Source organism: Ambystoma mexicanum, chromosome 12, assembly GCF_040938575.1.
Source record: "Ambystoma mexicanum isolate Mex_15411 chromosome 12, UKY_AmexF1_1, whole genome shotgun sequence".
NCBI classification, from domain to species: Eukaryota; Metazoa; Chordata; class Amphibia; order Caudata; family Ambystomatidae; genus Ambystoma; species Ambystoma mexicanum.
The window spans coordinates 1,002,546,243-1,002,570,010 of NC_090936.1; the positions used below are offsets into that span (position 1 = coordinate 1,002,546,243).

A 23,768-nucleotide genomic window follows, 5' to 3' on the forward strand; every position below is an offset into this window, starting at 1 on the left:
TTTTATTGATACCCCCTTTCATATGGTATCTGTACACTCTGGTTTCTCAGGCTCCCATAACGCTGATGGCTTTCCCAGCCATTAATCACAATGTTCATATTTTTATCACTCCCCCTTTATAGGGTACCTCTTGGACTCCCTCATACGATCTGGTCTCGGCATCAGTTACCGGCCTTCCGGCCCACCACTACTCGTAAATGGTTGTGCCACCAAATGAGACGTGGGTTTTGCCGTCTTTGTTCCTTCTCTGACCTCGACTCCTCAGTTGGTTAGAACGCCAACTCTCAAGTGGTCGACTCACAGCTTGCTCCCCCTCCTTGTTGCCACTGGCTCTGCGGTACAGCATGGTTCCATTCCTCCAGGACATCTATGATGCAGAGGCTTGTCTCCGCATATCAGTTCCCCTTCCTCCTAGGAGTTTCCTCTCTTATACACGTTGCAGAAATAAACAGAACAGTGTCCTTCTACGCAGACCATGGTGTTCAGGCTGTGTTCAGCATTGTCTGTAGCCAATACATTTAAAGAAGGATCTTTGGAGGAGAAATTAAAGTCTTTTTTGCCACATCCATAAATGCAGACAAGGTGGTTTGGACTGGCCATTCCGCTCTGGAATGGGAGTTCTTGTCCCCAAGAGAAGAGTCACTCCCAATGAGGTCCCACTTACCCAGACCTCTAGGGAGGGTTTAGCGAAGCGGGCTGACCTCCCTAGCCTCATAGGGGGTGGCTCCCCTATGGGGACATGGGACAATTGTCCAGATTCATCACAACACCATGTAGCACTGCAAGCCATAGAGTGTCCACATAAGCGTATCATATCTTGTCACCCACGGTATCACCTTGCCTGTGCTCTACTCCTGTACACATTCTCTCCTAAATACAGTGCTCTGTTTCCTAGTTTTGTTTGTGCTTCATAAAAAGCCCACATGCATATCATAATGATTTTAATACTAGACCATCATTTTGTGAATCGCCATATGTAACTGGAGCATGTAAAACACCTAAGGAGCATTTCATCCCACAATCTTATAAGTAAAGCCCTGCGTTTCATCTTGAAGTTAGTCCAGTCCGTTCAGAAGCTAATGGTATTTTCAATCTCACCAGATAAATATGTAATATACGGTTAACCTCCCAACAGTATTAGTTATCATGTAGTTTGGCATGTGCCCCATCAAACGCAAACTTACTTTCAGAAGTACTCAGTAAAAATATAACCTGCAAAAAGGAAGAATATTTATCTATTTATTTATTTATTTTATTTACTTGTTTGAACCACGCCGGAGCCCGCAGGCATCGGGGCGCAAAACATGAACACAAAAAAGACTCTTGACATACAGGCCACAGAACAGCAAATTTCATAAAGATTTCAGTTTGGAGGACGGGGTCTAACTCAGGTGAGAATTAGTCTTAACCTTTTTTCGGAAGATATTGTAAGAGGGCTTGAGTCTAATTTGTAATGGAAGATTATTCTAACAATGAATAGGTAAAACCAACTTTTACTGAAAATATGGTAAAAATTAAAAAAGAAAAAATATCCCAACTAAAATGAAAAATTGATCGGAACAAAAACTCCTGGATTAAGTTAGTATTGTTAGAGGAGGGGAGTATTCTAATGCAGGGCTGGAATGGTGGGTTGGAGGCATGAGAATGTCCCCCATTTTAAAGGTGTTTTTTCAAGACCAGAAATAATGGGGTGATGGGTTTAGATGGAGGTAGTTTGTCATGTCCTTGATACTACTAAATCAGTACGAAATCAAAAACACATTTTTACAACCAGTACATACATTTGCAGGGAATATGCTTTTGTTAGAAAAAAGTAAAATAATAACCTAATTTATTTGTATTTCCTTCATTTAAAATATCTTTATTTTTCCAGTGTAACATTCATTTTTATATCTTCATTATAGCTGTTTCATTTTCAGTCAGATCTATTATTCCCAGGATATTTTAACATAGACCATCATGGACTGCTCTGTTGAAAGCAGCAGGGAGACTCTGAGCTGCACTGAAATATATAGAAATACCATTCAGGGAAACTGCTTCCATACATAAGGCCATGTTACTGGTTTAGCAGTGGGGTAAACAAGTGGCAGAAATTCTGTTACTAGAAAAAACAATGTGAGCTGAACACCCTTCTTATACAAGTATCACAATGATCAAAACAATTAAGGCTAATTCAAGATATATTAATAGAGTGCAAATGGTAAAATACACTCTGTCCCGGTGTATACTAAGAATTTATAACAAAGAGGCCCTCACATGCTAAGGATGGACTACGAGTGCTCAACAAGTCCCAGACCATTCAATGACACACTTAACAGATATCCAGAAAAATACTTTATATTTAATCATCAATGATAGACAATCAGTAACTAAAAAAAATACTGCAATTTACAACACCATTTTTTCATGAAATTTCTTTACGAATATATAATTCAAGGGCTAACAAATCCTATAATCACAATTAATCACAATTTATAATATGACTCAATATGAATGAAATTCCGTTAATGTCATTTTTTTGGTGGTAACAGAATCACTACTGTTTTTATCACACAGCCTAATTCTTAGTTTGACCTTGAAGTGGCAGATTTTTTTTATTAGTATTTATTAAATTATAAGGCGCTTTTGTCAGAGCCCTGAACACAGATTATCAGTACAAATTCACATGAGTAGTTAGCATAAAAACCAAAAGTAAGAAAAACTAAGACATATTAAAAAGTAAGTGGGATTTTTGTTGTGTGCGAAAGAGAGTATGTGGTGATAGACTGATGTGAAGAGGAAGAGAGTTCCAGAACATGGGGGCTAAGAGCGAGAATGGGCAAAACCAAGATTGGGCATAGGGTGGCCTAGGAACAGTTAACAAAATGAGATTGAGATAGAAGGGAACGAGAAAGGACATGCAAGAAAACAAGAGGGCAGAGATAGGGAGTGCCTAGTGCATGAAAACATTTAAAAGTAATACAGAGAAAGCAAAACAAAAGACGAGATTCAAAAGAAAGCCAATGGAGGCCGTGTAAGGAGAAAGTAATAGAGAACCGAGGAGAAAATCGACAGAGGGTGCGAATAGAAGAATTGAAAACAGAACGAAGAGGGGCCAGATGAAAAGCACGAAATCCAATAAAAAGGCAGGAGCAATAATCAAGATGGGAAAAACTAAGGCAGTAATTCAGAGTTTGGTGATAAAGAGGAGGGGGATCAAAGAGCCAGGAAAGAAAATAATGTCAGTCTTAGAAGCATTTAAATGTAGGTAATGGGAGTTCATCCAAGATTGGATAATATAAAATCTGATATCTATTTCTCATATAGCACTACACACCCTTGATTATCAGAGTGCTGAAATAACGGATGACATCATTATCCCACTGAGTGGTACTCAATTTATCAATCTCGGAATGATGAACGGCTGAGTTGTCCTTGCTGGGATTCAAACCAGCTACACAGATAACAGGGGCGAGCATTCAACTTGCTGTGCTATGTGACAGCTATGGCCAAGAGCAGTTAGAGATAGTTGAGTGAAGGATGTCAGAAAAAGAGGAGAAAGAGACAAAGAGCTGAGAGTCCTTAGCATAGAAATGTGCAGAAAGATGAAAGGACGAAAACAAAACATCGAAGATAAAGGGGAGGCATATAGGGAAAATATGATACAGCCCTGGGGAACTCCATGACACAGCCAAAAAGTAGAAGACTTTAATCCACCCCAAAAAACAGAAAAGGAACGGTCAACCAGATACAATTTAAGCCAGGAAAGGGCAGTACCAGAAAAATCCAGGGAGCTAGGGATGATAGAAGAGTAGGATAGTTCACAGTGTCAAACTCAGCAGAGAAGTCAAGTAGAAATAGAATAGAGGGGTGCTTAGAGTGCTGTGCGGACAGAATAGAGGTGGAAACATAGAAGTGCAGTTTCCAATGATTTAAATGGGCAAAAGCCGGATTGTGTTAGTGGAAGGAGAGAGTGAAGATCAAATTAAGAAGAAACTTGAGAATAAGGATTTACTTGAAACTTGAGAATGGGGATTTACCTCCTGAATTATGCAGGATGTAAATCCACCACTTCAAGTTCCAAAAATGGACAGAATTACTTCTGCAAAATTACTCCTCGTGGAAATTCTACCCAAATAGCCATGGAGTCCTTTGAACTCCAAAAATGGGGATGTACACCATTTGACCTCATGTATTCCCATTCTCAACCCATGGGAATTTAGTGGTGGTGATGGTGAATGTGTTTAGTTGGAATTCGGCAGATTTACCACTGAATTACTGCCAAACTCGTAATGAGGCTCATAGAGCTTTTTTGAGAATTAAACAATCAAACATTCTAGGTCCATGTTCTGACCAATCAACATAAAACCCACTTTGGCACTATCCACGCAGTCCACACATGCACTAGCAAACAGCCTATCACAAAGCACGTCTGCTCATAGAGCTCATCGCATGCACAGTTTACAGTTTTGTAAATTAACTTTCAGCAACCTTCCAATGACCTGACTGCAACTACCTATTGTGCCATTCACTCCCTTGTTATTGATATTGATATTGATATTTTATTTCTATCGCGCTCGTACACAAGTGTTTCAGAGCGCGACAAGGCAAGGGAGGGGAACAGGGGAGAACAAAACAGCGATCTTACTAGGTCCAGTGACATTGAGAACGTGCAAGTGCATGGGAGAGGGGGAGGGGAAAAGTGCATGGAAGGGGAGAGAAGTGGAAAGTGCGAAGCAGAGGAGAAACAGATAAATAACAATAAATAAATAAAAAAGGCCACCAACAGTGGTAGTGCAGCCAGCAATGTGCAAGTGCTAGGTTTAAGGCAGCAGACACGGTAGGTCTGATAAGTGCAGGAAGAAAAAGGGTGGGCTTTATGGGTACAGATACAGACCCCAGTGCAAGGGGTGGCCCGGAGGCAGTGCGGGAGGGTGGCAGGATGAGCAGGTACCTGGGCCCAAAAGACAGAGGGTGGCCAGGTGCACGGTGCCAAGAGAGAACAGATCAGCAGGGGAGAGGGGGAGCGAAGGCAGAAGAAAAGAGGAAGGTCTTGAGGAGCTTCCAGAACCGGTGATGGTTCTCCTCAAGTTTTAGAGTGGCAGGGAGGCTGTTCCAGAGGGAGGCCCCAGCCGAAGACAGAGATCTACCCCCAGCTCGTTTCTTTGAAAAACGACTGACCCTGAGGGAGTTGGAGGTAGAGGAGCAAAGAGCTCGAGAGGGGAGGTATTTGCAGAGGGATAGCTGAAGGTATTTTGGACCCAGGCCCCAGAAAAACCTGTGGACAATGCAGAGGGTTTTGAATTGAATCCTTGCGTCCACTGGGAGCGAATGGAGAGATTTCAGAGCTGGAGAGATATGATCCCAGGGCTTGAGGCCAAGGGCAAGTCTTGCAGTCCTGTTCTGGATTAGTTGCAGAGGGCGGAGAGTAGAGGCAGGTAGTGTCACAGGTTTCCCCCCATCTCACCTGTCTGTGTTGTTTATTGGAGTTCTTTGATGGAGTCTTCTTGCGCACAGTTTGGGTCTTGTATAACCCTGTGCATACGTTCTCGGGTTCCAGCGTGCGTTCGGCGATCCGACTCCTGGAATGTTCAGAATGTCTGGGAAGTCCTGGAAACGATGAAGAGTGTACTCGGAGACGGGTACACGGAGATCCGGGATGCAAGAGGTAATAAAAGAAGAAGGGGATGAATGAGGAGGGAAATAAGGGGCCAGGAACCAGGAATCAAAGAAGTTGGCGAGAGCAATCTACGATAGCGCACGTCTAGCCACTGCAAGCGGTAGCGTTGAGACGCGTAGGGCCGCGGGGGCGTGGCTTCTTTATAGAACGTGCTGCGTCCGACGTGGAAGCTGGTAAACAGCGTTCCGTGTTTGACAGCCATGTTGGGAGAACTGCTGAGTGCAAGCCCCTACGTGTCAGGGACCAGGAAGTCCAAAAGGGACGCATCCGATGGTGCATGACAGCATGCCTCCTCCGAAGGCCTGTCCCTCCCGGTTTGCCCGGGTGTATAAGATGATACCTTCTGAGTAATCTGGGGGCATTTAGGTTAGAGATCGGTTCCCTAGTGCTTTCACTAGGAGGGTACCCTTTCCACTCAACCAGGTACTGTAGCTGACCACGTCTGTACCTGGAGTCACATATTCTGGACACTTCATATTCCAGCTGGTCATTGATAATTACAGGGGTAGACCTCGGGGCAGTCCAGGAGGACTGGATGTATGGTTTCATTAGAGACGTGTGAAACACTGGATGGATCCTCTTCCAGGAGTATGGTAGTTTGAGTTGGAAGGCCACTGGGTTTATGATTTCCTTTATGGAAAAGGGGCCATGGCCCTGGTCTTCTTTTGGAGTCTGCATAATGCTTGGTGTTAGTTCGGGCCCTTTCTAGGTGTTCCTTGGCTTCCTTGTGTACATTGATGAGAGTTTCAATCCAGGAGTCGACTGTAGGTACTGGTGTAGGATGTGGGAGAATGGAAGGTAGAACCGAAGGGTGGACTCTTTGGCTGCAAAAAAAAGGGCTGGTCTTAACAGCCGAGTGATCCGAATTGTTGTAGGCAAATTCAGCCACTGGTATTAAGAGTGACCAATCATTCTGTACCTTGGTGGTGAAACAACGAAGATGTTGCTCTAGGGTTTGGTTCACATGTTCAGTAGCTCCGTTAGTCTTTGGATGATAACCTGAAGAGAGGGTGCGTTGGATTCCTAGTATACGGCATAAGTGTTTCCAAAATTGAGAGATGTATTGAGGTCCTCTGTCTGATATGATCTTGGAAGGGAGTCCATGAAGTCGAAATATGTGTTCCAGGAAGATTCCAGCGAGTTCTGAGGAAGATGGTAGTTTATACAATGGTGTAAAATGAGCCATATGAGTGAATAAATCAATGGTGACCATGATAGTCGTGTATCCCGTGGAAGGTGGCAATTCCACAATAAAGTCCGCAGCGATGAATTCCCAGGGCCTTGTCGGTAGCGTAGGTTGAAGTAGGAGACCCGCTGGTCTCTTGTTATCATGCTTGTTCTGATTGCAGACTGCACAGGCTTGGATGTACAGTTGAATGTCAACTTTCATTCTTGGCCACCAGAATTGTCTTTGTATTAGACAAAGAGTGTTGGTGATGCCACGATGTCCTGAGGGAAGGGTATCGTGACAGAGGTTTATAATCCTTTGTTGTAGTCTCTGTGTGGGAATGACCAGGCCATTATCCTTCAACAGATACCCGTCCCTTGTTCTAAGATTCCATTGATTCTTCCCTGTAAATTCCTTCCAGATCTCAGAGGACTGGGTTTGCATCTGAATGTCTTGCAGGAGGCTGATTGCTTGGGCTACAAAAATTGTGTGGGGAACCATCTTTGGGAAGGACCGATCTTCAAGAGTTTCGTAGTCGGGACGTCGGGATAAGGCGTCAGCAATTATGTTCTGTGTTCCAGGGACATGATGGATCTGGAACTGGTATTGGGCAAAGAAGAAGGCCCAACGGTCTTGACGACTATTCCTACATTCCAGAGATTGTAAAACTTGAAGATTCTGATGGTCTGTACGGACCTGAACAGGATGTTTTGCTCCCAGAAGTAGATGACGCCACTCTGTGAAAGCTTGATGGATGGCTAACAGTTCCTTTTCCAAAACAGAATAATGAGACTCACTGAGAGTTAGGGTTCATGAAAGGTAAGCGATGGGATGTTCTAAATTGTCCTCGAATTCCTGTTTTAGAACTGCTCCTATGGCATAGTTAGAGGCATGTGTCTCCACTAGGAATGGTCGATTGATGTCAGGTTGAGCCAGGATGGGGGCTTGTGTAAACTCTGCCTTCAATCGTTCGAACGCTTCATCTTGGGCTGCTGTCCACAGGAAGGGTGTATCTTTTTTCAACAATGTAATGATCGGTTGAACTATCTCAGAAAAGGATGGTATGAATTTCCAGTAAAAGTTGGTAAGCCCCAGGAAGGATTGAATCTGTTTCATGATAGTTGGAACAGGCCAGGATAGTATGGCTTTTACCTATGCCATAATAGTATGGCTTTTACCTTTGAGTGGTCCATTCCAATTCCTTCTGCACTAAGGACAAATCCTAGATAGTGAACCATAGAGACATGGAAAAGGCATTTCTCGGGTTTAGCCAGGAGCTTGTGTTCACGTAGTCGCTGTAAGACTGCCTTAACATGCTCTTCATGCTTAATATGATCCTTGGAGTATATCAGAATATTGTCCAGGTAAACTATGACGAATAGGAACAGCATATTGTGAACAACCGGTCCATGAAACGTTGGAAGACCGCTGGGGCATTGGCGAGTCCGAAGGGCATGACCAGGTATTCAAAGTGACCAAAAGGTGTTCTAAAGGCTGTTTTCGATTCGTCACCCTCCCTTATACGGATCAGATGGTAGGCACCTCTGAGATCCAACTTTGTGAAGACTACAGCTCCTCTCACCGCTTCCAGGATATCTGAGATTAAGGGCAATGGGTAGCGGTCCTTGAGGGTGCTTTGATTTAGACCTTGATAATCAAGACAAGGCCTAAGCTCCTTAGTATCTTTCTTGGGACCAAAAAACAACGAAGCTCCCGCTGGAGATTTGGATGGTCGTATGATGCCATTTTCCAGGTTGGTATCCAAGTATTCTCGGAGGGCCCTTTTCTCTGGTTCGGATAGAATGAACATCCTTCCAAAAGGAATCACTGCCGAGGGTTCAGTATCAATAGCGCAGTCTTCAGGTCTGTGAGGGGGTAGAGCCTGAACTATGGCAGTTGAAAAGACATCAGTGTAATCCTGATAGGCCCTAGGAGCCTGGATGATATTGGAGACCGTGAATGGGCCTTGCTGGTCTGTCAGCATACCTTCAGAAGATGTCGACGAGGAATCCAGGGATAGACAGTGAGACATACAATGCTCGGAGCCAAGAAACAAGGATCCTGCTGCCTAGTTGATGTATGGGTTGTGCTTCTGTAACCAGGGCATACCCAGTACCATTGGGTAATGGGCAGACTTTATGATGTCAAATTTGATTACCTTTCGATGATGGCTTATCGAGAGCTGGATCTCTTTGGTTTGTAGGGTTATGGGTCCTGAAAAGAGAGGTCTTCCATCAATAGCCTCTACAGGTTGCATAATGCCTCGAGTTTCATACGGAATGTGGTGGGTAGTGACCCAATTTTGATCTATAAATATCCCGATGGCTCCACAATCCACCAATGCCAAAATGGGGTAGATTTCTTTCTTGGATGGCGATAGAAAGGCCTGCAAGATCACAAGATTGTTTTGTCCAGGAGAGTTCAAGGATGGAATAGATGTGGAGCAAACTTCTCTCTCCCGTAGCTGTGCTCCTTCTAGGATCGGGAGCTGGCATTTCCCGAACGCCGTGGAGGAGCTAAGGGACATTCTCTCACAAGATGTTTGTCTGAGGCACAATACATACACAGCCCAGTATGAATCCGTCGCATTCTTTCTTGCGGGGATATGGGTCCGCGGAAGGCCCCCAGTTGCATGGGTTCTGGATCTGTAGTGGAGGCAGGAGTGGGCTCAGCCTTAGAGGAAGGTTCTATGGAGGTCTTATGGTAAGGCACTCTACTCTTCTTCTTTTCTGCCTTCCTTTCCTGGATAGGGAAGTCTATCTGTAAAGAGAGGTCCATAAGAGCCTGGAAGGAACCTGGGCGAGCCACTCTGGCTAGGTCATCTTTTATTTCTTCATTCAGACCCCTTCGAAACAGGTAAAGCAGGCTTATTAGACCAATCTGCTTGTTTGGCCAGTTGCTTGAAGTGTGTCACATATGTAAGCATATCCTGGAAACCTTGTTGGAAATCCAGTAGGCGTTCCTGGGCACTGTAGACCTGTTCTGGGCGGTCAAACATGCTCTTTAGAGCCCGTACGAATACATCATAGTCATGCAGGAGGGCATCTCCAGAATTAACTAAGGGCGTAGCCCAAGTTGATGCATTTTCGGAAAGATGCGAAATCATGAAGCCCACCTTTGCCCTGGGGGTAGAGAAGTAGTAGGGCTTAAAGGTAAAGTGGACTAAACACGAATCAAGGAATCCGCGAAGGGCTTTTGAAGAACCGTCGTATTTATCTACTACTCTGCCCAGCAATACGCTTTCCTTGGTCGCAGAATCACGGGACAGGACTAATTGTTTCAATGCGGCATTCTCAGCTTTAAGATTCTGCACTTCTGTTGTTAACTCCTGCATGCCGCGCATGAGGTCTTGAACAGCCGCCTCCATGTCCGTATCAATTGCAATTTGTTGGCGTCTCAATCTGTCACAGGTTTCCCCCCTTCTCACCTGTCTGTATTGTTTATTGGAGTTCTTTGATGGAGTGTTCTTGCGCACAGTTCGGGTCTTGTATAACCCTGTGCGTACGTCCTCGGGTTCCAACATGCGTTCGGCGATCCGACTCCTGGTACGTTCAGAATGTCCGGGAAGTCCTGGAAACGATGAAGAGTGTACTCGGAGACGGGTACACCAGGATCCGGGATGCAAGAGGTAATAAAAGAGGAAGGGGATGAATGAGGAGGGAAATAAGGGGCCAGGAACCAGGAATCAAAGAAGTTGGCGAGAGCGAACTACGATAGCGCACGTCTAGCCACTGCAAGTGGTAGCGTTGAGACGCGGGGGCCCGGGGGCGTGGCTTCTTTATAGAACATACTGCGTCCGACGCGGAAGCTGGTAAACAGCGTTCTGTGTTTGACGGCCATGTTGGGAGAACTGCTGAGTGCATGCCCCTACGTGTCAGGGACCAGGAAGTCCAAAAGGGACACGTCCGATGGTTCATGAGAGGTAGATTTAGGAAGAGGCTGTTACAATAGTCCAATCTAGAGAGAACCAGAGCTTGGGATACCATGAACTTCCGTGGGAAGGAGAGGAAAGGCAGAGTACCTCTGAGGAGGTGCAGTAGGATATTTGACTTTTTAGAGACCTCGGAGATGTGGGCGGAGAAGGAAAGGGCAGAGTCAAAGATGACCGTGAGGTTCTTAGCCTCGCAGGTGGGGGTAGGAGGAGGGCCAAGGGAGGCTGGCCACAGAGTGAGGGGAAAGGATGGTGAAGAGGTGCCGATGAGGAGAATCTCCGTCTTGCTAGCATTCAGACAAAGATCATTGGCGGCACACCAATCTTGAATGGCAGTTAGGTAATCTGAGATGAGAGAGGGAGAGGAGGTGGCAGAGGGCAGCCTGAAAATGAGTTAAGTGTCGTCAGCGTAGCACTGGAAATTTGAGCAGAAAGTGGCAATGCAGTGGGCGAGAGTTGCCAGGTATTGGTTGAAAAGCCAAGGCGAGAGGTTAGAACCCTGGGGAACACCATAGGTAGAGAGGAAGGTAGATGAAAGGAAGGACCCAAGTTGGACCTGGGAGGGTCGATCTGAGAGGAAAGAGGTCAGCCAGGCCAGAGCCTGATCAGTGATACCCAGGTTTTCACGGAGGGGAAAAGTGCATGGAAGGGGGGAGAAGTGGAAAGTGCGAAGCAGAGGAGAAACAGATAAATAACAATAAATAAATAATAAAGGCAACAAACAGTGGTAGTGAAGCCAGCAATTTGCAAGTGCTAGGTTTAAGGTTGCAGACAGGGTAGGTCTGATAAGTGGAGGAAGAAAAGGGGGGGGCTGTATGGGTACAGATACAGACCCCAGTGCAAGGGGTGGCCCGGACGCAGTGCGGGACGGTGGCGGGGTGAGCAGGTACTTGGGCCCGGAGGACAGAAGGTGGCCAGGTGCACGGTGCCAAGAGAGAACAGATCAGCAGGGGAGAGGGGGAGCGAAGGCCGAAGAAAAGAGGAAGGTCTTGAGGTGCTTCCGGAACCGGAGATGGTTCTCTAAATAAATGGTACAAACAAACAATGTTCTTACAGTACTGAATAGTAACATGTCTATTACCTGCCCATTTTGGCCTAATTCACTATGGGCATAAATAACTTCACTATCTTGACCTAAAATCGAAATAACTGATAAATTATTTAATCGCCTTAATGAATACTTGGAGCAAATTCAGTCTGATTTCTTGGGTCCAATAGCCTAATTCGTACCTCGCATAAATTATGAACATCCTCTGACTTTAGGAGCCTCATAACCTCTGGGATCTGATAAATCCATGCACATTTTAGGAGCCTGCTAATCAGAATTTGAGAGCATTATAAATCCATTCTAATCCAGGAACCTGATTAGTCGGTGCAGATGTTTGAAGCCAGATAAATCCATTGCAATCTCAGGTGTCAAATAAATTCAATGCAATCTTGGGAGTGGCATAACTCCATTCTAATCTCAGGAGTCTAATACATCTATTCTAATCTCAGTAGTCTGATAAATCCATTCTAATCTCAGGAGCTTGAGAAACCTATTCTAATCTCAGGAGTCTGGGAAATCCATTTTAATCTCAGGAATTTGACCAATATATTCTAATCTCAGGAGTCAGATAAATCCAATAGAATCTTGGGAGTGGCATAAATCCATTCTACTCTCAGGAGTGTGATAAATCCATTCTAATCTCAGGACCTTGTCCAATCTAGAAGAATCTAGTAAATCCATTTTAATCTTGGGAGTTGCATAAACCCATAGTAATCTCAGGAGCATGAAAATGTTATATTCATTTTAGGAGAATGTTTCCAATTTAAGGCGGGCAAGCAACTATTTGCATGATGAAAATATGTTTTGGCAAGTTTAAGAAATAGCTTGCAGGTTACATGTTTTTCTCCCATTAACTGCTGGGGCATGGTTGTGTATGGACGTGCAGCTCTGCTGTGTGTGTCTTGGCTATTGCAGTGGTCATCTACAGAAGTCACAGAACTTGTATTCAGGATTTGTCTCCTATTCCTCAGTAGCCCCCCCAAAGCACAACTCTACCACCCTTAAACTGGCACTGTTGAGCTACCCCAGTTGGCTATTTCACACTGGGGAAAGTGTTTTGATGCCGAGCCCCTGCAAGTCAACCACTCTGTAATTTTGACACAGGTTGCCTGAAAAGCACCCATATCATTGATACCAGTACTAAATAGGCCTCATTCCAAGTTTGCAGAGCAGTACAAAAGTGGTGGTAATTCCGTTGCCACCACTTTTTGGTGGTAACATAATTACCACCATTTGTACTGCTCCGCCTGTTCCAGAGTTTGGCTTTAAAGTGGAGGATTTACCTCCAGCATCATGCTGGCGGTAAATCCTCCACTTTAAAGCCAAAAATCTGCAGAATTTCAGCTAGCAGTAATTCTGCCAAAAGCCCAAAGGACTCCTATGGACCCTTTGAGAAACCTGGGGGTATTCTCACTCCTACTCCCCCTGGATCCTCTTCTCAGATGGTCAGGGAAAGGCCATCGCTTTTGGATCCTGACCCTGCGGTTGGAAAAGCGAGGGAGAATCACCTGGGTGGAGGGTCCTTGGTAATTGGGAGTGGGGTGCCCGCAGGTAAGACATGGTATCCCTCTTTCCCTATTGACAACCAAGCTGACCCTCCCCCGGCCTTTATAACCTCTACCTTAATTTCCCCACTTTGTACCTTTGATAGACGAGGAAGAGGTGATTAAGAGGAATGAACACTTAGACCCCTTTTCACCACTCTATAGCTAGTACTGGGATGAGGAGGATTCCTGCAAAGTACTTGCCAGGTCAGGGTTGTCCCTTTAATGAGAGTCAGGCAAACACAATTGGGAATACACACCTGTCAAAGGTTTGCAGGTGTACAAAGCAAGCACATAGCCGCAGAAGAGAGAGCCACAGGGAGGCCGGTGTAGGAGAAAACAGGGGACCATTCCCGTAAGGAGGCAGCCATGGTGGGACCTGAGGAGGAGCCAGGACGCCGGCTGACATCCCTGAGGCCCTGTGAAGCCCAAGGCAAGTTGGCCTGTCAGGCTAACACAGGTGGGGAAGTCTCTGTGGTGGAGATTGGGCAGAAGCAACGATGGTGCCAGCGTATGCAGAGTCCCATCTGGGTGCGAGCGGGGCACGCTAAGGTCAGAGTGCCAGCCAGAGAGGGAGAAAGGAAGGCCCAGGGGCCGCCGCAGCAGCACGTCAAGACTGGTGAGTGTCATGGAAAGCTACTCAAAGACGGGGGCGCTCTGGGCGGGCTGCGCATGAATAACGAAACGCTGTATGAATGAAACCTTCAACCCAAGCTGAATTACACACATTGAATACCGAACTGAATGAAAGTTTGAAACCAAAACTGAATTATGCATTTTGAATAGCATACTGAATGAAAGTTGGCAGCAATGCTAAAGTATGCATATTGAATACTGAATTGACTAAAAGCTTGAAACGTTAGGGCAAAGCAAATAGCTAATGAACAGTCAAAAGAAAGAGTGCCACACATAAAAGAACAACTGTGAAAGAGTGCTACTTAAGGGTGGGCATGAGCAAGACCATCATAAAGTGAATCTTATAAATGAATACAGTGCTGCAAGTTCAAAGACTGGCAAAGAGGTGTGTGACACATAGGGCCAAGCCAAGAGGTTGACACAGAGAAACTCGGAAAGTGTGAACCTGTATATAAAGCCAAGAGGAAGTGGAAGCTGCGAGGAGGGCCTCCCACTGGATGCCACCATTAATGGGAGAAGAAGAGAAAGGAGAAAGCACAGAGACCATATGAAGAGTCCATAGGTCTGACGAGGGAACAACAAAGATGATATATCGCGAGGGTCTTTCTGGAGGAAGCACTGGTATAGGTGTCAGCAATAGGGAGTCCTGGGTTGGAGACCAAGATATCCTTTTTGAACTTCTTCTTACCAGACTTAGTGAGGAGAGCAGGATAGTCGATAGAGAAGCAGTTTGAAAAGATAGGAGAACCATAGAGTAGGTGGGTGAATAGGAGAGAGGAACGGGTGGAGGGGAAAGGTGGGGGGAGACACTAGGGGAGGACACAATAAGGGGTGCAAGCAGACAAGACAGAAAGGGACAAGACAATAGTGGACGATTGACTAAGTAGACAAGAGCTCAGATGGAAGAGCAGGCAGAAAACAAGGCAGTCCGGTAAGCAAATCAGGTTGCCAGGGCATCAGGAACAGAGCAGTCAATAAAAAGTGAACCTAAAGGAGGGTGGAGCACAGCAGAACACAGAACAAAATACAAAAGAACAAAGCAGTCGACAAATGTAAACCTAGCGGAGGGAAGAATACAACAGAACACAGAGCAATACAATGCAAAACAGGGCAGTCAATGAGGAAGAGAAAGGAGGCGCATAGGTGCAGGAGGCTGGAGAAGGGGAGCACGAGGCACACGCCATAGGCGATAGGGAGTTGCAAGGGACCGCACAAGACACGGGACACGCAGTGTGCACATAGGCAACACAATGGAACATTGCGAGGGGCCATGCAGGTAAAGGAGGCAAAGAGCGAGTGATGCGAATATGGAGGTGGCGAGGGCGCACGTGTAGCAAGCAGGGATAGAGGGGCGTGATGAGTATGCGATCAAGGAATGCGAGGGGCAACGCAGGGAAGGGCAACCCTCTGGTCCTTGGCTGAGGGGGCTGTCACGGCAGGGGGTGACTTGGTTGGCTGATTTAAAGGACCTGCCAATCAATGGGAGCACAGTGTGATGGAGGGAGGGGTGAGTGGGCACACACACTGTGACACGAGAATACAACTTTTACAAATGCACAACTTACTGTGCCACGGAGCACCTGTCCTCACCCCAGCACCGGAGAAGTTGACATTGGCGTCGCCTGATGATGGTGGGGATGGCCTGTGGGTAACATGCTTATCTGCTGTCTGGGCAGGGGTTCAGGCCCTGGGTCCTCCTGGTCCGAATAGGTCCAACTAGGATTTGGCCTTTTCTTTGTATGCCCTTCGCATTGGACGCCCGGGTGAGCGATGTCCTTAATCTAAGAGTTAAGAGCAGGAAGGAAGAGGCAGGGCTTAGAAGGTGGGTGGTGCTTAGGCCAGGTACCTAGATCCACTTACACCTGCTACCCATCTGCAAAGGAAAAGAGGCTGGAGGGCTGCTTATGTAGGGAATAAGAGCGGAAACCAGGAAGGGACCAGGTGGGCAGGGCTTAGGCCAGGGGACCTAAACCCACTTGCACCTGCTCCCCATCTGTAAAGGAAAAGAGGCTGGAGGGCTGCTTAAGCAGGGAAAAAGAGCGGCAAACAGGAAGGCACCTGTTGGGCGGGGCTTAGGCGAGGTGACTAGATACACTTGCACCTGCTCCCCCCTCCCCGTCTACAAACCCGTGGAATAGAGAGATGAAATGTAAACTCTTAGATCATATACATTTTACACCCCAATAACTATATGCACTGGGCCTTTGAGAAACCCCCATGTGTTGATGAGGAGGTCCATTGGTGGTCACCGTGGGTCACATGGAGTGATTCTGCCCAAAAGTCAAAAAGCTTTGCACAGCAGTTTGGGAAGAGATAATGATTACTTTTACTTATGCCTTATCCACTACGCTTGTGTTTTGACATTTTTGGGGACAACATCACTATTCTGAATGTTCGAGCTATAGAAAACAGGGTCATTAACACAATAGTTTTCTCAGCCAGGAAGACTTTGATGTTCACATTGAAAGTGACCCAGGGTTCATTCAATCGGCATAGCTCTGTAAGGTGGCGAGAGCTGGTTTTACCAAGATACTTCTTCTACATGTGGTGGGATCCCTACGGTCATTATATGGCACCTTCATTTAGCACATTTAACACAGCGGCTTGTACATTTCTTAGGGCCTCCTTACTGGGTCACCAGACAGGTAAAAATGCTGGAAAAATTGCTGGTAATACCCACACTGGGATTTTTACATGACCGGAAAAATCCGATAAATCAGCCCCTTACTGGCAAAGAAATGCCAGAATCACTGGTACTACCGTCGCCAGTAATTCTGGTCATTCCATCCCATGGAGTCCACTAGGACTCCATGGAATGGGAACTTATTGGCATGTCCGCTACCCATAATATCATGGTGATACCAGGATATCAGGCGCAATTTTGCCGGTATCCTACTGGTGATTCCCGCTGGATACCGGCGAAAGTGAAACAATGAAAAATAAAACACCCTTTCTATGATCAGTATGTTACAGGTACTTTAAGAGATGGTTGCATAGTGGGTGCAATGAAGATGTGAACAGGCATAGAGGAGCCAGCTTAATATAGGGGTGCAATGTGATGTTTATGAAGAGCATTGCTTTCATCTTAAAAGGTATCATCTTTGTGTTGTTTTTTGTTTCAGTTCATGTAACAATTTTATTTATTTTCTCTCTTGTTTTTCATTTGCATAGGGCATACAAACCCAGAGGCATCTAGGCACTGTCAGCGGATTCCAGTCACATGCAGTCTGAGGGCAATATACTATGTGAAAAACCTGAGGGCATTCTCATAAGTAGTCCTCAGGATCCGTTGTTCAGCTGGTCATGGAAGGGCCATTGCTATTGGATCCCAACCCTGGGGGAGGACAAGCGAGGGAGGATCACGGGGGTATGCGGTCCTTGGGAACAGCGGGGAGATGTCTGAAGGCGAGACATGGTATTCCCCCCTTACTTGCCCCAATCCATCCTACCCTCCCTCTTCTTTTGTGGGATAGTGTTACCCAAGTTCCATCCTACCCTATGACTGTTCCCCAAGGAAAGGAAGGGTCAGACACCAAAGGAAACCAACCCCTTTTTCTTAAGTTAACAACCTTGTCTCTCTTTCCTTAAATCACCGGAGAGGCATTTTAAACTCATCCATTATACCCCAAAACTAGCGGAAATAGAATCAATATCCCAATACTACCACTACTACAATCACTTAAACAAAAGAAGATAGAACATATCGCCCAATGTCAGGCCCCAACAGATCTCCACACCTAGTACTAAAATGAGGAAGAGGAAAATCCAAAAACCCTCAGTCTTCATGGGGTACTGTGAGTCCCAAAGTACCCATTCCCCAATGTTCGATTCATGTACTGACACGAAGAAGAGGGAGCTAGGAGCTATGCAGACTTCCTATAGGAACACCATTCAAGTACTGGGAAGAAGAAGATGCAACTGGAGACCTACCTATACTCTCAGTACATGCGTCCCACCAACACGTTTAGGCAGAGTCAGGCACTTGAAGCTGACTACCTTCAACTGTAGCCCTTTAACACTCCAAAGGAGTATAAAAACACACAGAAGAGACAATGAGCGAGTAAGAGCGGGGTCACGAGAGCTGGCCAGGACCTACTAGAGGAACACAGAAAGCTGAGATGCTGAGGGTCTGCCAAAAGAAGCAGCGAGAGAAAGCGTTGTGAGGAAGCCGTGTCTCCAAGGAGCCAGAACAGTACAAGTACGGGAGCCGAGAAGCGTGCTGATCCCTATGAAATCGTTGTCCTGGAAATGCTGTTCCCCTGGGCTAGAGAAGGAGCCTAGGAGTGTCTGAGGAGCTGGCAGTGAAACCATGACCTTCGAACGAATATCTGCTAAAGCAAAACACAACCAATGAGTCTGTCTGTCAAGAAAAGCCTGATTTGCGAATGTGCAAGTGAATACAAAGTTGCCAGTCAGAGCGTAGGAAGCGGGACGTGCCTATTGACCTTTGTGAAGCTGTGATCGTGAAATTGACAAGAGGAGAAAGTATGACAATAGGTGATACTAAGTAACAGTGGATAATTACACGTTCTCGAAAGGCTCTGTTTGAATGAAGGAAAGTGAAGGAAGCTCCTAAAGTGAAGGGGGAGCTGCACGCAAACTGAAAAGTGAGCAAAATAGAGAGCATCTGCAAGGGAGCCACGCGAGAGAGGGGGTGAAACTAAGCACCGGGTAGCACAACCTGTAGTGGGTAGACTGTGCGGTCTTACAACTGTGCCACGACCCATGGAGACCCCACCGAACGCGTGAACTATAAACCCAAATTGGGAGAGCTTTGTGAAATATGGGGAAGGGAACCTCTAAGGGACTTGTACTTTGAAAAGCTGAACTTTGAGTTTGAAGATTTGAATGCTTTGAAATTTGAAACTGAACTTTGTGAAACCAAGAGGGTCTAAGCTTGGGTGAGGGAATCCTGTGCGGTCCTTTGAGGGAGTATGAAACAAAAGTGCTCAGATTCTGCGAAAAGGAGCCCAGAGAAGACTGTCTACGTTGTAAGAAGATACTGTGAACTTTGTTTCGGATTTTGATAACTCTGCTGAACTGTGGTGAACCTGAGTGTCTTGAACTTAGGAAAGGGAGCTGTGGAAAAGCTCCAGTGCCATCCTGTTTTACTTTAAGCACTATTTGAATTTATCCAGCCTTGTGCACATTGTCATTCTAGAGAGGTGAGGGCAAGCATAGGTTGGACACAGACAGACACTTTGTTTTCAACTGACAGACTTGGACTTCCTTTTATTTTCTTTATGGTCGAGACTACTCTCACCTTAGAATTGGCCAGTTAGGTATTTTCCCATCCCTACCAGTCCTATAATGGTTTTCAAACTGTATCACTTGTGTCTGTGTCTACTTTTGATACTATGCCTGCCTTACAATATGAATAAACAGGTGAATAGACAGGTGAATAAGCAGATACAGGTGGAAGGGCAGATACATACCTGGTGCATAGACAGGCACATACAGAGTAATCAGAGCACAGGATCCCACCGGGATAGAGGACATGGTATACAGTAGTTATACAAACAGCCAGGTTTTGAGGGCTTTAGGGAAGGCCCAGAAGGATTCTTCCGCCCCTTAGTGCATGTGGGAGAGAGTTACATTGTTTTGCAGCAATGACTGGAAATCTCATCCCTCCAGCTTTTCTCGCGTTTAAACCTGGGTTGGGCAGGCCTATGGGTGTATGGGGTTCTGGTAAGCCTGGAACAGTGGGTCTTAGCAATTGTTTGGGCTAGATAAGGCGGGGCCACTTTGGAGATACACCTGTGTGTGATTGTGAGTGTCTTGAAAATGATTCTTTCTCAGATAGGGAGCCAGTGTACTGCTCTTCGTGAGGCTGAAACATGTTCAGATCTGTGTATGTTCCAGGCATCTTGTAGAGAGTTGCTTTGGATTGCTCTCAGCAATCTGGGCCTTCGGTGGCTAAGTCTCTTTTCTACAAAAAGTCTCTTGCCTCTGAGGATCTGATGAATTTCAAAATAATAAACAAAGGTTTCTTTCGGTGCGCACGTTGAGTGATGTCTTTCACCCCTGGATCTCCCTCTTCCGGGCCCAGATCCACAAAAAGTTCATAATGATATCAGGACCTTCGGTAGTTACGTTGTCTTGCTTGTGAGGGCCTGACAGGTAAAGTACAAAACGAAAGTTACTGGTTTTTTCCCCCTCTTGTATCAACAGTTCTTTGTATTCTTTCACAATTCAATTAGCTATTTGCTACTATCGTTCAACACAGTTCGGGTAGTTATCGGCTCTCCCCACGACTAACTGGCTATGATGCACCATTTGGCTTTTCTTCTCTCTGGAGTCAAGGTTTGTACCACAGAGACAAGCGTCTTTCCCCAGCATGGTTATCAGCAGAGGAGGGTCCTGTGTACCACTGACATCCGCTGCAACACACACTGCCTATTGTTCACAGTCTTATGATTCCTTCTGCGGAGGTTTCACAGACCTTTGTCAGAAAGGGCAAGGTTGCTTCTCCCCTTGATACCCTCTTGGTTCACGCTGTCTTTTCCCTCCTCTTGAACTGCCGTACTGAGTTGGCTTTCTCATCATTGGGTCTGCCTGGTTACTCTGTGCTCTCATGCTCCACCTTTTATCCCTGCGGAGAAAGGAAAGGGCAGTCAGGTGTGTGTGATTCTGGTCAATTGCCTGACTTTGCCTGACCCTTGGGTTGATGCATGTAAGGTAAACAGTTTTCGTATTAGTCCGTTGTTTTTCATTGAACGGGAAAGTGTTCATGTTGGAAAAAGAGGGTGGCAGAGTTTCCAAATATTCTACAGGGTCGGAAGGGAAAATGGTGCTATATGGAATTCTAACCCTGTACGTTTTTATAAATTCAGAAGGGTGAGATTTATAGGGTTGTGAGACTGGCAGGAATGACTGGGATTTTTATTATGAAAGGAACAAGGGGGTTTGTGGGAACGATAGTGTTTAGTCAAGGTAGACTGGATGTTCGGAAAAGAATCAATGTAACGTGGAGAAGAATGATTGGGAACATTCGGGTTGGGAACAGGAAAACAGGGATTCTGAGAATTGTGGTTTTCGAATGAACCGGGGTTTGGGTTCCTATGGGATTTACCAGATATAGAGGGGTCGTTGGATTTGTATACGGGATATTCTTGAGGTGGAAGGGAGGTTGAGTGGGTGCAGCCTATAAAAGCATCAAGAAGCTCGTCCTCCTCGTCCCTTTCTCTGGCATAATACTGCGCCGCACCTGGGGCATTCCCCCAAGCATAGCCCTAGGCTCCCCTAGCCAGGTGATCCTCCCGTGCTCGTCCACCCCCAGGGTTGGGATCTGAGAGTGCCCTCCTGTCCCTGGCCACCTGAATAAAGGATTCTCGAGTTCTACCTGGGAAAATACCCTCAGGTTTCTCACACAGCGTTTAGCAGCTTGGTTGAGTAGGCCACTGAAGAGGAGATGGCATTTACTTGGCGGGTCAAGAAAAGGGTAGCATGATGGTAGACCCCTAAGCTTTTGACCGCTGGGAGACTGGCATCATGCTGCCATCGATGTTGAATGCTGCATATTTTGGGGCAAGTTTTTTTTTAGCACGGATGATGGTCTGACTAGGAGAAATTCGGTCTTCTCATTGTTGAGACAGAGGCCATGGGTCACATGGGTCACCATCCAAGCTTGGATGGTTGCATAGGCTGTGTTGAACGTCGCCACATCATTAATGTAGTCGACATAGAGGGGGAGAAGAATTTGGTTGTCTTCGGCACAGTTAGTGTATGCTATGCCGAGGGAGTCCATGAGATCGAAGAACGGTTTCGTGAATATATTGAATAGCTGGGGGAGACACATGATCCTTGAGGTACTCCACACTTAATGGGGAAGGGAGCAGCACAGGCATTTTCAGAGAAGACTTTCATTGCTCTGCTTCCAGGAAGGAGGCAATCCATGATGCCGCTTCTGGTGAAAAGGAGGCTGCAGTGGTGAGATGGTGTCAGAGAATATTGGGTACAACTATGTCAAAGGCTGCAGAGAGGTCTAGGACGAGGAGCAGGGCAGGTTTTCCCTCGTCCGTGATCTCATCAATCTGGTTTTTGAGGTCAAGGAGTGCCGACTCCATGCTGTATCCTCGACGGAAGCCTGAGTGTCAGGCTCCTAGGATGTGGTTTGCTTTCAGGTGATGTTGAATTTGAACCTAGGCTGCTCTGTCAGTTATTTTTTAGTAGGAAAGGGACTGTAGTGATGGGCCGCTAGTTGTTGGGTAGAGCAGGGTCAAGTGATTTTTTAAAAGGGGTAGAACCCAAGCTTCTTTAAAGTTGAACGATACAATGCCTGCCAAGAAGGAAGAGTTGATAAATGCTGTGATGAACGGTGCTAGTGTTTCAGCACAGTCTTTGATGAAAGGGGCAGGACACACATCCCCTTTGCATCTGGATGATTTTGAATGCACTAATCATTAACTGATGTTGATGCTTCATATATACGTACCATAAATGCTGATTTTGATGACGGACACATATGCCTCCACATGATACGGAAATACCTAGTTTTTCAGTTTTCCATGTATGCTCGTAGTTGCAATGTATACAGTTGTATTTGCTGATATAGCTAATTGAATTCATTGATCTTTATTAAAGGTCTATGGTTATAATAATGAAAACAATCAGTAACATTGAGGAGGAGGGTTAGACAGCTTGGAGACTCTGTTCGCAGATGTAACCTATGCACCATCTTCTGCTCCACAGGGAAACACCTGAAAGGATACTGTTACTGCAAAGAGTGTGATGTTTGCATTGCTGCCGATCCATGCAGGGACATTGCACGTCCTACAGAAGAGACAGAAGTCGCTGAGGGGCCTTCAGATTATCGGCCCGATCACCACTATGGGCTTTGGGAGAGAGAAATGCCCACCGGATTGATGCCGCTCTCTCGCCTCAGCAGCCTTGTAGCTTACGGAGAGAAAAGTTCCAAGGTCAAACCTGAGGGTGTCTAACTCTGTACCCTCTCTCTGATAGGATGGCATGGCTCCAGGACATATTTTTTTATCATCTGCATTTACTGATAATTCGCAAGTGTGAATAATAAAAATTAAACTGTGTAAGAAGACCTAAATTCCACCATATATTGGTACACCAGACTTTTTCATTCCCATGCTTTTTGCTGTGTTCTAGGGAATTAGGGTTTTTTGGAAGTTGATGCTTTTTATTTATAGGGAAAGGCTGTATTGTTCTTGTTCATTGTTCCTAAGGTTTTGTCTGCCAGACTGCATGTTGTAAGCCATTTTCCATTTGAAAGGGATGGAACTGATTTTGTTCAGTCAGTGGGCCTCATAAAAAATCTGGCGGTAACAGTCGGGTTGCTGCTGGACTTTAACACAGTTTCCGCCGCCTGAGATTCCGGTGCCACCGGGACATTACAAGTCCCGGCAGCCCAGGGTATCAGGCAGCGGAAAATGTCAGTCCCCATTCCCATGGCGTCCCATATGACTCCATGGGAATGGGGATTCGGAGGCACCTGCACTGTTAGTAATGGTGCCGGTGCTTCCATGGCAACTGTTTTTACTGGGGCCGTTGCTCGGCAGGCACAGTAGAAGTCTGCCAGTATGTTGCTACCAACACCCTCATTTTCGGACCGGCACAGTATCTTCTTGTATTATTCACAAGTATTCTGGGAATGTTGTGGTACTTCACAGAGCCCTGTGGAATGAATATGTAATTAACTCCTACAACCCCCTTTAATGGATGTCTGAGGGATGTGTTTAGGAAACGTCAATGTCTTTGCTGCAAGCCTTCATATTACCAGGAATTTCAGGGGGTAGAGGGTGGGCAGGGATGAC

The 23,768-nt window shown here is 46.0% G+C and overlaps 1 protein-coding gene across 2 annotated transcripts in view; it reads left to right on the plus strand.

Moving 5' to 3' along the window:
• LOC138514193 (Golgi-associated RAB2 interactor protein 1A-like) overlaps positions 1-23,052 on the plus strand; it is a 563,172-nt gene extending 540,120 nt beyond the window's left edge. For both annotated transcript variants that reach the window (XM_069629527.1, XM_069629526.1), the window contains exon 6: positions 22,678-23,052. In XM_069629527.1, the coding sequence (XP_069485628.1) occupies positions 22,678-22,925 (248 nt within the window). In that variant the 3' untranslated portion in view covers positions 22,926-23,052. The remainder of the gene's footprint in view (positions 1-22,677) is intronic.
• Positions 23,053-23,768: the final 716 nt, after the last annotated feature.